The sequence below is a fragment of the Mastigoproctus giganteus genome, chromosome 10, assembly GCF_048544385.1.
Source record: "Mastigoproctus giganteus isolate SK-2022 chromosome 10, ASM4854438v1, whole genome shotgun sequence".
NCBI classification, from domain to species: domain Eukaryota; kingdom Metazoa; phylum Arthropoda; class Arachnida; order Uropygi; family Thelyphonidae; genus Mastigoproctus; species Mastigoproctus giganteus.
Window position 1 is genome coordinate 132,012,945 of NC_143584.1, and position 17,405 is coordinate 132,030,349.

At 36.5% G+C, this 17,405-nt stretch overlaps 1 protein-coding gene across 6 annotated transcripts in view; it reads right to left on the minus strand.

Annotated features, from left to right (window-relative positions):
• The window catches only part of LOC150079291 (intermembrane lipid transfer protein VPS13D-like), a 1,618,665-nt gene that overhangs the window by 408,608 nt on the left and 1,192,652 nt on the right, over positions 1 to 17,405 (minus strand). For all 6 annotated transcript variants that reach the window (XM_090383928.1, XM_090383929.1, XM_090383926.1 and 3 more), the window contains one exon: positions 11,464 to 11,617. In XM_090383928.1, coding sequence (XP_090240054.1) covers positions 11,464 to 11,617 — 154 coding nt within the window. The remainder of the gene's footprint in view (positions 1 to 11,463; positions 11,618 to 17,405) is intronic.

The window sequence follows — 17,405 nt, forward strand, 5'->3', positions numbered from 1 at the left end:
TATTTTTAGCATGCCAGAGTTACGAGTGAAAAGTAGAACAATGGCATTGTACTAGTGCTATAATTCAGTGAAAATGGGGGGGAGGGGAAGCTAAAAAGCCACATCAATTAAAAATTTGTCTATATTTAAGGAAGGTACAGAAAATACCTTCAATAAACTGTTAATGTGGGCTCGTTATTTTTGAGATACATCTCACAGGTGTTGTCTGACACTTCAGGATTAAAACAGAGTTTAAAAATAATCCAAATCGCATACCAATTTCGCTGCAAATTATAGATATCAAAAAAACACGAGGAAAAAAAAAATTCAGTTATAGAATGGGCAGACAGTAATCTCCTTTCTACCAATCCTACCTTGTAAATTGGCAATGAAAATACAAGTTCTCTCTCTCTCTCTCTCTCTCTCTCTCTCTCTCTCTCTCTCATATCCAAAACAATTCATCCTAATTTTGACCTATTTTCAAATAAATAGCACTTCCCAAAAGAGAAGTATTTTGTAATTTATTTAAAAAGTGTCATCATCCTGAGAATTCTTTTTTTCATTATTCATTAATTAATTTTTCATTTGTCATCTAATAAGATGACAGCATTGTCATCTTATTAGAGCAATATTTGTAGTTGAGAAATTGAATGGTTGTATTTGAGATGATGTAACCAATAAAGGTTTCACTTCAAAAAATGAAATAAGAGATCAAGACTGTACTTATAGTGTTAAGCCATTATAACTATGTGGAAAATGTCTTTTTAAAGTCATATTTTTCAGAAAAAGGAATAAATATTTTTAATGTAACTTTAAGTTTGAAGGTAAGAACTAATAAAAAACATAGAACAAAAAGACTAAAGACTATTTCTTAACTACTCTATAGGTAGATTCTTTCTTATAGACATTTAGCTTATTTCTTGACTGCAAATGTACACAATAATTTGTATTGAAAATAGCTTTGTCCTTTTAATACAAACTTAATCTGGCACAGAATATGACAGGTGTCACATGAGAAAAAAATTCTACACTTTAGTTCTTGGTTCAAGATTAATGACAAAAACTTTCTCTACTTTCCTAAATACAAATCTAATTTTACTCAAGTTGTTTTGAAGGAATATTAGCATTAGCATTAGTAGAGGCATATGATGCAAGAAAGCAGGCTTATGCAGCATCAGCCAAAAAAAAAAAAAAAAATACTTCCACTTCACCCCTAATTTCATTCGGAATACCTGTCCAGCTGAGCCTTAAATTTATTTAGGCTATCAACTTTCACAACAAGGGATGTAAGTCTGTTCCACCAACCAACTAACCCCTGGCTAAAGGCAAATTTCCACACATCAAGGGGAGGTCCCTATTGACTGGAAGCGCAAATATATCCCCAATTAACAAACAGGGAACAAAGAGTGACACGAGTAATTACATATCTGTTAGCTTAACTTCTGCTGTTCCAGGGAAAATAATGGCATCACTGGTTAAAGAAGTAATGCAGGACCATATAGGCAGGAATGCAATTAAACTACAGTCATAGTCTGGATTTGTTAATGGGCAATCTTTTCTGACTAACCTGAAAGGAAACTATGATTTAGTAACAAAGGAAATGGATGAAAAATATAATTTTGACATCATACACTGAGATTTCAGAAATGCTATTGATACTGATGCACATGAAAGAATGTTATACAAATTGGAGCAGTGTGCAAAGGCAAGTTACTGTTATAGATAAAAGGATGGTTGAGGGGTAGAGAGAGAGAGAGAGAGATCTATATTGATGTCAAATCACAGTCAAAAAAGTTCAGGTTACATTTCTCTTTTCTATTTCCTATTCAGGAAGAAGGTCTTGCAGTCTGATTTTGATCAGCTGATTTTCTTTCAGTCTGCAATCATATCTAATGCTCTACCACAGATGAAATAATAATCAATCCTCACTGGGGATCTAATGTTACCATATAAATACAAAGAACTTCTTTGCCACCAAGAAATAATTTTATTCAAACTTGAAATGGAGGTTTCATTGCTTCCACATATAACCTGTACAGTGGAGCTGTTCTAAAAGCTCATAAAACAATACAGACCACTCTGTGGTAAGTGATATGCAACTTACGGAGAACAGTCTGTCTAGTTAAAGCATAAACTGGTGCACTATAATCTAGTAGGGCTCTAATAAGAAAGTTATATAGGTGTAACATTATGTCTGTCTGTCTATATCCTAATGCACAAACGAAATAGTCCTAAGCATGTTTAATTTTGATATATCAAACTGTATAGTTTGATATACATTTTCTTGAGAAATGAATTTTGTATCCAGTGTGAAACCAAGAAATAAAAAGCTTCTGACCACCAGAAGTGGAACACTGTTCAGATATATGGTGTGATCTGCATGCATGGCACACAGTTTGCAAAAACGGATGACAGTTGACTATTGAGTGGTCATCTGATATCAAATGCAAATCAGGTTTCAATCTTGCCAAATCACTAACTGCAAATTTTGGGTCTGATATTTAAATGGACAGATCATCAACATACACACATTGGGTGATCATTGATTTATGGCCACCTACCTGATATAAACAGCAGAGAAGGCATAATTCAAATAGCAGAAGACTAATATAGAGAATTATACAAGGAGTGAGGGAATGATGCCAGCAGTGGGGAAGATGGATTGCAAAGTAGCAACACATACGACATACCCGATATTCTTCCTGATGAGGTAGAACATGCATTGAAGAAAATGAAGAATCAGAAAGCCCTGGGGGAAGATGAAGTTACTGTAGAGCTGTTAAAATTGGGAGGAAGAGACATAACACAAAAACTGGCAAGGCTCTTCACAGAGTGTGGAAAAGGTGTGACGCCTAAGCAGTGGAATAATGCAATCATAGTTTTGCTGCATAAGAAAGGAGATAAATAAGAAATTGGAAATTATAGACCAATTAGCTTGTTATCCCACATCTACAAGTTGTTCACAAGGGTCATTACTAACAGATTAGAAAGAATACTTGATGAGAATCAACCGAAAGAGCAAGCTGGCTTTAGGACAGGATTCTCAACTATGGATCACCTTCACGCAATATCACAGCTAATGGAGAAAGCAAATGAATATAAAACACCATTATGCCTGGCATTTGTGGATTATGAAAAGGCATTTGACTCCATACAGCATAAGGAAATGTTTCGGGCACTGGAAAGACAAGGCATAGATACCCCATATATTATGATTTTGAAGAAAATATATGAGAGTGCTACCCCCTTTATTAGACTAGACGAAGACATTAGCAAATTTAAAATCGAGAAAGGAGTTCGACAAGGAGACACAATATCTCCGAAGCTGTTTACTGCTGCCCTTGAGGAAGCTTTCAGAAGATTAGACTGGTCGCAGAAAGGAGTCAATGTGAACGGAGAGTACCTAAACCATTTATGATTTGCAGATGACATTGTGGTCATAAGCCACAATGCCATAGAATTAGAGAAAAATCTTAATCAGTTATGCACAGTTAGTAAGAATTTTGGACTAAAGATGAATATGTCTAAAACAAAAGTAATGATGAACAAGTATGCCACAGAAAGGGAAATAATGATTGAAGGAGCAGTAATTGAAAAGGTGGAGTCATATACTTATCTGGGACAAGTTATTAGCTGTAATAATGATAAATGGCTCGAAGTCAAGAGAAGAATAAATTTTGGATGGATAGCATTCAGGAAATATAGTCACATACTGAAGAGCAATATCCCAGTTTGTCTGAAACGTAAAATAATGAATCAATGTATACTCCCCACCATGACTTATGGAAGTGAAACTTGGGCACTCACCAAAAGAATGGAAGAGAAGCTGAGAACTACACAGCGAAGAATGGAATGAATTATATTGGGAATCAGACTGTTAGATAAGAAGAGAAATACATGGATTAGGCAGTAAACTCAAGTAAAGGACATTCTTATCAAAACTAAAGAACTAAAATGGTCTTGGGCAGCTCAAAGACATGATGACAGATGGACTAAGAAAATAACAGAATGGTACCCAAGAGGAGCTAGAAGAAAACCTGGAAGACAAAGGCGGAGATGGATAGATGAAATTCATGAGTTTTTGGGTAGTAAATGGATGGCCAGTGCTTAAAACAGAAGGAACTGGAAAGTTGCTGGAGAGGCCTTCATCCTGCAGTGGATTGAAAATGGATGATGATGATGATGACCTGATACCATGTTGAGCCATTATTTCATGGATAACAGTCACTATTCACCTAGGCATTGATTCCACTAGATGTCTAAAGATGTCAACAGGGATCTGTAGCCAGGCTGCCAGCAAGGGTTCCACAGTGTGGGAATAGATGATGGCTGCATGTCGATATGCCTCACTTCCTGTTCCAAAACATCACACAGGTGTTTGATTGCACAAAGGTCAGACAAATTTGGAAAGCAATCAAGATGGGTGATATCTTCACTGTGTTCTGCGAACCAGATGTTTGCATCACTCATCCAACCAGCAAACTCATTTCCAGTCCTTTGGTGTACAACCAGCATCTTGTTGTTGGCATCACAGTATTCACTGCTGACAATGATCACAGTGAGGAGAGAGTGTCCCTTAGTTCACTGCAGTGGAACCCCATATGTCTGGGTGCATGGTGCATCATCATTTGGGATATTGTTCTTCCATTCTCACATTGTATTGTGATGTCAACTGTCACACAGTGATATGCCGTAGATCCCAAACAACACGCTGTACCCTTTGCTCACCATGATCATCCACTTTGCATAATCCTTTACAGTTCTAACCTTCCAACACCAATTCTTTATACACATTAACCAGCGGGCTATGAGCAACTGATAAAATGTGCTGTTTCAGATATTGCAGCACCCAATGCACAAGATGCCACAATCATGCCCTTTTGAAATTCCATGATATTGTCTGCTTCCCATAACTGCTACTTTATCAGTTTGACTTGCATGATCTGGTCATGCAAGTCAAATTATCACTTCTTTAGCATTCAAAGCTGTTCAGCTTGTTACACTGTGAGCTATTCAGCATAGTCCATTACAGATGAGGTGGTCATAATTCAGTGATCACTCAGTGATATACATTGATGGTTGAGTGAATAACTTTTAGTAGATTATTCACTCTCATCGAAAAAAGGATCATGCTCAAGACAGAGGATAAAGATAAAGGAGTCACTCACCCTGAGTGACTCCTTTATGCACTGGTTAAGACAGCCGCTCAATATCAAAACTTGAAAGGTTCTTAATGGAAGGAAATTCTCCATGAATTTGTTACCTTAAAGCCAGTATTGTAAAGATCTCAAAGAATTCCACCCCTATGTAGAATTAAAAGGTTCCTTAATATCAAATTTATCATCATATACAGAACACATATATCATCATATATCATATACATCGATACAGAACGAGGGTAGCCTGTGCGGATGTACATTTTTGCCACTCCTGGAAAAGAGAGGTTTTTTCTGTTTTATTTTCTGTTTTATTAGGTTAAATTGGCATATTAACTTATTTTCTAGAGTAGTTTTATATTCTTATTTACGATACTTAGATTAAAGTAACTTAGATAGAGATTTTGTAGGTATTACTTAGTATCGGAAAGGGTATCAAATCCACATGTTTACTGTTCGTAAATAGCCGCCATTGTTACGCAATACAAAATATCTCGAAATAGATAGCATAAGCTTAATATAGTACATAATATTGTCAATTAATCAGATAATTAATCTTGTTGAACTTCATTGTCGATTAAATTGTACTTTTAACTATACATATAACGACTTGGGTTATGTAACATAAATAATTAGTAAAAAATAAATAATTAATACTTAACTTGATACGGAAGTTATATAGAGGGATTTCGTAGATAACACTCGATACTGAAACATAAATATAGCGTTATAACTGTGTTGAGATATACGTTTAGGGTTTTAATTTTGTACTGAAATTGAAATTTTATTGAAATTAAATCGAAATCATGACTCTGCCCAGAGCAGCAAAACAAAAGGCTCGAGCTAATGGGAGTGCTGTGACTCAGGGGAGAACTGAGGGGGGCAGTTGCCCTCTGAATCACAGCCTATTAAAATGCACTACTTGCTTGATGTTTGTGGGGCAGTCAGGTACGGGACATGATACTGCCATGGGGGATGTCTTTGTGTGTGTGCGATGCAAGGAGTGTAAGGAAATCAGGCGACAACTGAGCATTGTTATGGGCCTATATGAGAGCTTGAAGGACAGGGTGGATACCCTCGAAGGATTAAAAGTGAGGGGCCCATCAAGCTCTCAGCTGCCCACACCAATGCCAGAGCTTGCACTTGGTCATCGCGCAACACAGCGGCAGCCCCCAAAGCAGAATGCGCTGGTCCCGAAAGAACTAGTAGTTGTTGGTGACTCTATTGTCAGGGAAACAGGAAACATGCTTTGTAAAAAGGATAGGTGGAACAGGACCAGGGTATGTCTGCCAAGGGCAAAGGCTGATGACGTTGTAGAGCGGATATCATCTTTTAAGGGCACAAAAGGTGATATAGTTGTACACGTTGGCACAAATGATATTAAGAGTAGGAGACTGGTGGAATTACATAACAAGTACAGGTCACTGTTGAAAAAAAGCCGTGAATTAGGGTTGAATTTGAAAGTGTCTGCAATTCTGCCCAGACATGACAGGAGGGAGTATATGATGAGAGCCCTGTAGATCATTTCGGCCCTGGAAGGATTGTGCAAGGCTCAAGGGGTAGTATTTTTTCAGCCTGGTCTGTACTTGTTAACAGGAGAGACTGCTTCTACAGGGATGGGATACACTTAAATAGAAAGGGTGCAAGAATGTTTGCTGATGCTACCGAGGCAGTGTTAGGTGGGTCGGAAAACTGCTAGATTGGTGGGATACAAGGATTAATAGATTAACAGTAGCCACTGGCAGAGGTGAAAGTGATTCTTGCACTGCTTCCATTGGAATGAGCCGCAGCCTGGAAAATAAGATGCAGGATATTTCAGAGACTGCTGGGAATCATTGGAGTACAAATAAACACATGGGTTGTGTTAGGGTAGCTAAGAAAAAGAACAGGTGCATGTATACTTGCGTGTACACCAATGCTAGGAGTTTAGTAAATAAATTTGATGAATTTGAGGTATTGCTCAAAACATCAAAGGCAGATATTGTTGGGATATCAGACACGTGGGTGTCACACAGATATAAGGAATGCAGAACTGGAATTTGGGGAGTACAATGTCTACAGAAAGGATAGACAGGGTAGGAAGGGAGGGGGGGGGGTTATGCTAATAGTTAAGAAATACATAAAATCCAAGGAATTGAAGCCAGTCGACATTGCTGGACAGTGCAGTGTCGAGTCAGTTTGGTGTGACATAAGCATTGGGAGATCAAAATTGAGAGTAGGAGTGTGCTATATGCCTAAAGATTCTGATGAGTATAATAAGAAACTGTACGTGGAAATAGAGTGGGCCAGTAAATCAGAGAGTCTTATAATGGGGGATTTTAATTTCCCAGATATTGACTGGAATTTGGGGGCTGGTCACTCACACACTAGCAAGGCTTTTGTGGATTTATTGGATGATTGTTTTCTACATCAGCATGTTCGGGAGGCAACTAGAGGGAGAAATACTCTTGATTTGATTATCAGTAGTGATTCTTCATGCATTAAGAATCTGCAGGTAAATGAACCACTAGGTGGCAGTGATCACAGTGTGCTGAAGTGGGATTTACTAAAAGAGGTAACTACCATTAGGGGTAAAGGGAAGGGTTATTGCTTTCGTAAAGGCGACTACGATGGACTGAGACAGTATTTAAATTCTATACAGTGGGAGCAACTGATGATGTTACCAACATCAAATTCAAAATGGGAAGCATTCAAAGAACTTATCTTGGAAGCTACTAGCTTTACATACCAACTAAGAAATATTGTTCAAGGTTTAGGCCTAAGTGGATGTCAGATGAACTAATGAGACATATGGCAGAGAAGGAAAATGCATGGGATACATATAAATTAACACGTGACACAGAAGCCTATGATAGATATAAGTTGATCTGTAACCAAGTTACAAAGGAGGTTAGGCAGGCAAAGGCAGATTACGAGAAATCTTTGGCAAGGGATGCAAAGAAAAACAGCAAAGAGTTCTTTACTTATGTAAACTCTAGCAGGAAGAGGATGAATCAGATTGGTCCACTTGATATCGATGGGTCAACTGTTGATGATCCTGCTCAGGTAGCTAACAAACTGAATGAATATTTTGCATCGACATTCACACATGAGGAGTTATTCAGCGAGGGGAATGCCAGAGGTGTATTCAACTGTAGCAGTAAGCTACAGAATCTTGAATAACTGGGAGTAAAGTGGAGGAGAAACTGTTGAAGATAAACACAAGAAAGGCACCTGGGGTGGATGGGATCTATTCAGTTATATTAAAGGAGGCAGCAAAGGAAGTAAGCAAACCCTTAGCCATAATTATGAGAGCTTCCTTGGACTCAGGGGAGGTACCCATAGACTGGAAATGTGCAAATGTGACCCCAATTCACAAAGGAGGATCAAAGGCTGACACAAATAATTATAGACCTGTGAGCTTAACTTCTGTTCCAGGAAAATTAATGGAGGCACTACTTAAAGAAGCACTGCAGGATCATCTAGACAAGACTTCAGTTATATCTCAGACACAGCATGGTTTTGTTAAGGGGAAGTCTTGCCTGACCAATTTGATTGGATACTATGATGCAGTCACAAAAGAACTGGATGCAGGGAATAACTTTGATATTATATACTTGGATCTTAGAAAGGCTTTTGATACTGTTGCACATTGAAGACTGCTGCATAAATTGGAGCAGTGTGGCATTGGAGGCAAATTGCTGCTATGGATAAAGGGGTGGTTGAGGGGGAGAAGACAGAGAGTGGTAATCAATGGACACTGCTCATTGTGGACTAATGTTATTAGTGGAGTCCCTCAGGGTTCAGTATTGGGTCCATTATTGTTTTCTGTATTTATAAATGATATTGATGATGGTATATCAAGCTTAATATCCAAGTTTGCCGAAGGCTGGCAGGGTTATCAAGGACACTACTGACACTATGCTACTGCAACAGGATCTGGAAAGGTTGAGCAGATGGGCTGAGAGGTGGCAAATGAAGTTTACCATTGACAAATGTAAAGTACTACATATCGGAAACAGCAACCCCAGAGCAACGTATCAACTCTGTGGTACTACACTGACAGTGGTAGAGAATGAAAGGAACCTGGGGTGGTTGTGCAGGCAGATATGAAGTTTTCTGAGCAGTGCAGACAGGCTGCAAGAGTAGCTCATGGTGTATTGTCAATGATATATAGGAATTTTTCTAGCAGGGATAAGGAGGTGATTATTCCCTTGTATAAGGTAATGGTCAGGCCACACCTAGAGTACTGTATACAGTTCTGGAGGCCTCATTTCAAGAAGGATGTAGAGATGCTGGAACGAGTACAGAGAAGGGCAACAAGATTAGTGAATGGAACAAAGGGGTGCTCTTAAAAAGAAAGGCTTAAGTTTTGCAAATTACAGTGTCTGGAGACTAGGCACCGGCGAGGTGATCTGATAGAGGTGTATAAAGCCTTGAATGGTTTGAGCATGCTCAATGCTGATGGGATTCTTCCTCTCGCTCAGAATAATCACCTGAGAGGGCATAAATTCAAATTGAGAAAATACAGATGTAGGATAAACGTGAGAAAATTTGCCTTTAGCCAGCGGGTGGTTGGTTGGTGGAATAGACTTCCATCCCTTGTCGTGGAAGTTGATAGCCTAAATAAGTTTAAGGCTCAGCTGGACAGGTATTTCAAACGAACAGAGGGGTGAAGTAGAAGTGGTTATTTTTTATTTATTTATTTATTTTTTTTTTTTTTTGGCTGATGCTGCATAAGCTTGCTTTCTTGCATCAAATGCCTCTACTAATGCTAATGCTAATCATCATTAGGTGCTGATTTCTAATGAAGCAGCACTTGATCTTTGTTTCTATCTGAGCATGTATAGTAATTTAACATCTACTCTAAATTTACTTAGACAGCTTATCAAGGACAAGAGATAATTCTTTGGACCTGATAGATCTTTCCCAGTCATAGAGATAGGGGAGACAACTTCTCTAAGCTGATGGATAGGTGTTTCTAAAAAAAATTTAATTGTAAAAGTTATCAAGACGTTCAGACATCCGGGAGAGAAAGAAAAGTTTCATCATTACATATGGATGCCATCATGACTTCGAGTAGTGTCTGAAACTGCATGTAGAATATGAGCAATATTGTTTCATTATTGATGGTTAATGCCATCAATAATGAAAGAATTTTACAATTTTTTTAATCACAAGAAGGGGAGGAAATTTTTGTGTACTGGAACAATTTTTTCAAAGAATGAATGAATGAAAGGTTGATTGCTTAGCTTTCTTTTTTCTTGTTTTGGTTTTCTCTCTCTTCAAAAATAAATCTCTAACTCACTCATCAGATCATCTAATTTTTTTGGATGTGCAAATTGTGATGTCCAGTTTCGCATCAGAAAATGTTTTCCCCAAATCTTTAAACTTCCAATTTTATTTCAACATTTAATTCTTTCCATTTTTTCAAAACACTATTATCCATTTTCACTTATTGTTTAAGGCACTAGCGGTAAGAATATGTATAAGTAAAAAATGCACATAAATTTTTGAAAACAAAATACATGAAAAATCACTTTAGGCAACATGTGCTAACAGACAACCATAAATTGAAGTGACCTTAGTGAAAAAGAGTGTAACACAGCAGCATGTGAGTTTCATGCATTTAATAATAGAAAGGTGTTAATTTTTGATTTATGTACTATATAAACATGGTATTTATTTCCAAATAATGTAACTTTTTTTCTAATGAATTCATAAAAACATTATTGTACATGGGTTTGCAAAAGCCTTGGTATTTGTATACAGTGAAGTGTAAATCAAAGTTTTCTGAAGAATGCATCAGTTTCACAAAATGAAACAAATGCCAGGAGCCACCCCTGTACTGCATTTTCATGTTAAATAAAAAGCAAGAATAAGTATGTTGCCATTCCATTATCCAGATTGCCACTTCAGAGCTATTTATTTTAACTGTGATGCTAAAGAAATTCAGGGTTATCTGCTTCAAAACATGATTTCAAAACATTTTGTAAGAAACACTGTTTGCTGCTTCTTACTTCATAATACAAATGAGGCTTTGGTCATCTTACATAAACTAATATACATTATGTGAACAAATCAAGCTTTTGGACCAAACTTATTTGTGTTCTCAATTATTTTAATTAATCTCTTGCAATCTGAATTAGGTTTTAATATCCTATGGAATTCAGAATGTCACTGCTTGGGAAGTTTTTCTGAATAAAAAAACCATTAAAAAATCATATAACACCAAAATCTACATAATTAAAGATCATATATATTATTTCCCGAAATTCTTTTATTAACAATATTTTAGCGTATTTATTTAAAATGTATATTTGAAGACTGAAATTAGAAATACACTTACCTTTCTGTTGTATTCCTTTTGTTTCAAGATTCAGTTCCATTGTATCACTAAGATTATTAGTAAAAAGTAGGGCAGATCTTATTGTTATCAGTTTACTTGCATTACTTTCCAATGTCACAGAGAAAACTATTCTAGCAGGTAATGCTTCCACATACTGAAAATGTTTAGAGAGTATTTTAGTAGGTATGGATTCAGGTTTCTGCTCCTAAACCTAGCACACAATACAGCAGAGAATATAACAAAAGCAAGTGTCACAAAGTAAAATATGTTAGACATACTCGTGCTTAGCAGATATTTCCAATGGGCAAACACAGCCCATTTAACAGATATCCTTAAGTCAGTGATAATTTAGTCATAGCATGATAAATAATTACTAGCAATTTTAAATGGCTCAGTAACTGTTATCATGAAATAAATTTGTTTACAATTTACAAAAATCAGAAGTCATTCAAGCAATTTTCAAAATCAATGTTATGTATTTAAACCATACTCTTCTATCAAATTTAACTTGTAACACATTACAACTTATTCAACTCTTAATACTTATAAAAGGACAGGAAAACAGGTGATGGAAATTAAAATTATAAAGAAGTAAATTATTTAAATGTCTCATTCTTTTAAATTATCTTTTTAAATTTATTTATTATTTATAGTTCAGGTGATGGACCAGAGTTTAAGGTCATCTATATGACGTTAAATTTGGATGACAGTATAAAACCAGGTGTAAAAATAACTAGGAAAAGAAGCATTAAGTAAGCTGCCTTGAAGCTTTGGATTCTCTTGTTAGAATGTTTTTCTTGACACTGACCTAACATGCATAAATCCAGAATTGTAAAAATATTTGATGGTAAACACAAAAGGAAATAATAAAATAAAAAAATAAAAACTAGAATTAAGATACTAAAATTAAAAGCAATGAAATACTAACCAGAGGTAATAAAAATTAACACAAATAAAGTGAAAAACCCATTTAAGATTTATTATTACACAGTAACTTCAGGAAGGCAAAGGCTGCGTATGAGAAACCATTGGCTAAAAGAGCAAAGAACGGAGACAAGGAATTTTTTTATGCATGTGAATACAAGGAAGAAAAAAAGCAAATTAGGATGGACCCTTGTGCACTAGGTGTGGAAAAGTCTTAGACAACCCAGCTGAAGTTGTGGATGAATTGTACTTTGCATCTGGCTTTATGAGAAGAGGCTGTGCGAGTGAGGCTGAGCCATATGAAATCAGTGATGTAGGAATTACAGATGACTATTAATTAGAAAACGTTTTGAGCATAAAGGCAAGTATGGTTCCCAGAGCTGATGGCATACACCCTGAAGTTTTGAATGAGAATGCAAAAGAGTGTATTGAACCATTGAGGTTAATTATGAGGGCATTTTTGGACTTGGTGGAGATTTCTTTGGATTGGAGAAGTGCCAGGGTATCACCAACACATAAAAGAGGATATAAGAGTGAATTTGTTAACTCTAGACCGGTTAGTCTGATTTCAGTGGTAGGAAGAATCTTAGACGCCGCAATTAAGAATGCAATCCAGGATCATTTTGATAGATATCTGAAGGACACATAACATGGTTTTGTTAATGGTAAATCAAGCTTAAATAACTTAATAGATTATTTTGACACAGTTTCTTGTGAGCTGAATTTAAGGAATAATTTCAATGTAGTTTATTTAGATTTTAGCAAAGCATTTAACTTGGTTCCTCATGAGAGGTTGCTGTATAAGTTTGAACAGGTTGGGATTACTGGTAAGATTCTAAGACGGATTACCGGGAGGCTGCAGGACAGAAGGCTGAGGGTTGAGATAAATGGATATTCTTCAGATTGGTGTAAGGCCAGGAGTAGGGTTCTCTCAAGGATCAGTTCTTGGATCATTGTTGTTTCTGATTTTTGTAAGCAACATCGACGAAAGGTGTAATGTCAAAATTTGCAGATGACGTAAAGATTGGCAGAGTCGTTAATGATCAGTGCCAAACAGAGCACCTTCAGGATGACAGAACAGACCCAAAGATGATCAGAGAAGTGGCAGCTATGTTTTAATGCTGCTAAATGCAAGGTCTTAAAAACCAGAATTAAACTTGGGAATAGCAACTCACAAATAAACTATACACTTGGTGGGGTTGAATTAAAAACAGTGGAGGAGGAAAGGGATCTGAAAGTTGCAATATGGGCAGATATGAAGTTTTCTGAACACTACAAACAGGCAGCCATGTAAGCTCAAGTGTCCTATCAATGATTTATAGAATGTTATGATGTAGAGATATCATAATCCCACTGTATAAAACAATTGTAAGACCACATGTGGAATACTGTGTTAAAGTATGGAGACCTCATTTGAAAAAAAAGACACTGAGCTTCTTGAAAGGGTCCAGAGATGGGCAACTCAAATGGTGAGATTGGCAGGATGACAACTGCATGAGGAAAGTCTCCAATTATGTGGGCTACAGAGCTTGGCAACCAGGCTCCTCAGAGGTGACTTGATCAAGGTTTATAAGGCTTGAGCGGGATTAGTAAAATGAATAAAGGTGGAATTCTCGCTGTTCTAAAGAATTCCAGAACTAGGGATCATCAATTCAAATTACAGGGCTTGAGGTTTAGATTAAATTGTAGGAAGTTTTCTTTTAGTCAGCAAGTTGCTGGAACAAGTTGCTCTCACAGGTAGTTGAGGTTGACAGTTTGAGTAAATTCAAAGATCTACTGGATACTTAATGTGCGAGGAGGGAAGCATATAATTTTTTTTTTTCTTCCCAGTGCAGTAAAAGCCTGTGGCTTCCTTGCACTACATGGTGAATACTATTACTATTACTTAAAGCACTAATTCTTGCATTTCATTTTGAAAAAATATCCTGCAATAATAGCAAAATAAAGCTTGTTTCGTACTTTCTCTGTGAAGCCAATTTACTTTTCAGTTTTTTTGAGAGCAATGGATATTGACAAGATGCAAATAATGTCAACAAAGAAATAATGAACTGCATGACTATTAATTACTTTTTTCCTCTAATTCACTTCAGTGATTGTATGCTAGGAGTTTTATTTTTATTCCAAGTCTCCAAACAAAACAATTCATTTGAGATTAACTTCGGAAGAAGATGGATCATATTTTTAATAATAAGACACATTCATCTAAATTAGAAAAGAAGAATAAAGTTAAATTTACAGAACCAGAAATTTCTGTACTAACGGTAGTCTCATTTTCGTAAGAAGAAATAATAAATTTCTGACCTATATAATAACATAAGGTTATGTCACAGCTGCAAATTTTTGACTTTCAAAATCCTGGAGGCCAGGCCATTGTAAGTATGAGGAAAACAGCTGGCTTCTGGGCAAAAAGAAGAAATTTTTTTACAAAAAGCAGGGGATGATTTGCAGTCCACACGGCATTAGAAATTAAATTTCACTGGAAAAGATATATATATTTCATATTAAAATACAAAGTACTGTTACCAAGTACAGCATGCTTTCAAACATTAGATTACCAGATATTTTATTGTCCTTGCATTTTAGTTTGGATTTTCTGTTAGCGATTAACCAATTTCGATTGCTTCAAGAAAGATACGGCTGTTCTCTTGAAAACACTGAGACACTTTTTTTTTTAATAACAATGACCCTATTGTCTAGACTCAAACATAAGAAGCATTTCCAAAACTTCGCTAGAAAGAAAAGGGCTGAATTCAGTTTTTGTTTATCTAAACTGGCTGAACATTCTCTCATACTCGGCACTCCAAGGAGAAACTGTCAAATGACAAGCATGACTTGGTTTAATTTGTTTCAAGTTTTTTCATTTGTGCACTTGTTAGGTCCCCAACCAATGACCACTGTACATCAATACTTTCTTCTTTCATACTGGCATATGGTAGGTTCTCACACTGAAAATTAGCATCAGTATTATTACTGGCATATGATGCCACTAGTAATGCTGATGCTAATTTTCCTATCATTAAAAGGAAGAATCCCATGAATTGCTGATGATATTCTTCCTGTTAAATGTTATGCCAACATTTAAAAGGAAAATCCAAACACTGCTCTTAAATTCAAGGTACAGCACATCTGTTGCACTGAGTTTATTATTCCTAATTATGTTGAAGAATGTTATATGCAAATTCTAAATGACAAAACTGATGCTACAAAACATATATTACTTCATCCATTTCTTTAACTTTAAAGATTGATATTTTACTAGAAACTTGTCTACAATACTTTTCCAAATTTACTGGAAACTTATCTGCAAAAAATTACAAAATTTGAAAAAATGCACTACCAACTGATGAAATTTCAACTGCTGCAGTATTTATTAAAACATCACTGCTGAAAAGTTAAGTTCTTATAGAAGCAGCCATAAAGTATCACTGACAATAGAGTAGAATCTATTCCTTTTTTTTTTTCGACTCTCCATGAACTTGGCAGTGCAAATTAATATAAATAAATCAGAATCACACTTTTGGTTTAGCCTGCTATGGTAATTAATTTCCAAAATGGAAGTGGAAGATTTCTTGCTAAAATAAATTTGAATATAACATTCTTCCACATAATTAGGGATAATAAAATCAGTGCATGGATGTGAGGTATCTTGAACTAAAGAGTGATGTTTGGATTTTAAAATGTTGGCATAACAAACAAACTGCTTTATTCAAGCCAGAAAAGAGGAATATGAACAGACTTTCTGCATGAATAAGGATAACATGGCTAGAATTATCAGCTTGCTTGCTGCTTAGGAAGTCATCTTTTCTTCAATTTGTTTTCTTTCAAAACTTTTGGACCATGAACTGAATTTGACAGTGAGTCAATGCCACTCAATACTGATCACTTTTTACTTTTCAGTTTGGTAACTCTGAAAAAGTGCTTGTACTACTTTTCGCATAATATCTAAACTCTTCTTTATTATTATTATTATATTATTTCTCCCTGATTGGGAGGTTCCACCTTGTGACGGGTATTGCTACAAAGTACATAGGGTGGTTTTTGTTATGTCTGGTGTTACTGTTGGTCGAGGAACTTTCTGACTATCCTACAATTGTTCAGGATTGTGACTTTCTGGAGTTCCTTGTAGGTGTTTGCTGGGAGACCTATTGCTGCTAGGTGGTTATGTAGGGTCTTTGGCACCATACCTGTGTTAGACATGATGATCAGGATGGCCGTTACTTGTTCCATATACCACATATCTTTGATCTCCTGTCTTAGGTTCGTGTACTTCTTGATTTTATCCCCAGTATTGCCAGTGTTGGGTACCGCTATGTCAATCAGACAGGTAGTCTTTTCCTTCTTGTCCATAAGGGTTATGTCCGGTCTGTTGTGCAGGACTGTTCTATCTGTTATTATGGCGCAGTTCAAATACAGGTTGTGGGTTGGGGTCTCTAGTACTGCCTGTAGTTTGTACTTGTAGTATGGTACACTTTCTTTGGTCCACTGGTATTTCCTCGCTAGCTTCTGAAGTATTATCCTTGCTACCTGGTCGTGTCTATGATTGTACTCAGTCTGGGTGATCACCTTGCACCCAGCTGTGATGTGTTGGATTATTTCTGAGGCCAGGTGGCATTGTCTTCATGTATCATTGGACACTCTGGGCTCCTTGGCGATGTATTTTCTATAATTTCTGGTGTTGAATACCTAGTCTTGGATGGAGAGCATGAATCCTTAAATCTCGGGGAAGAGCATCCCGCTCGTGAGCCATGCATTGGAAGCAGTTTTATCTATGTGTTCTTGATGGAGATCATTGTAGTGTTTGCCATGGAGTATCTTCTTTGCCCATCTTTCTAGCTTCGTTTATACCTCCTGCTTGGGGGAAGACTCCTCGCTTAGGTAGAGTGGGGTATACCGCTTGTCTATCTTAATTTATCTTAATTTATCTTAATTGATTATCTTAATCCTGAAACACACAGCAGCACAATGGGAGTGCTACTGTGTGTTTCGGGAAGCAATCCTTCAGGTTAACTATCACTATA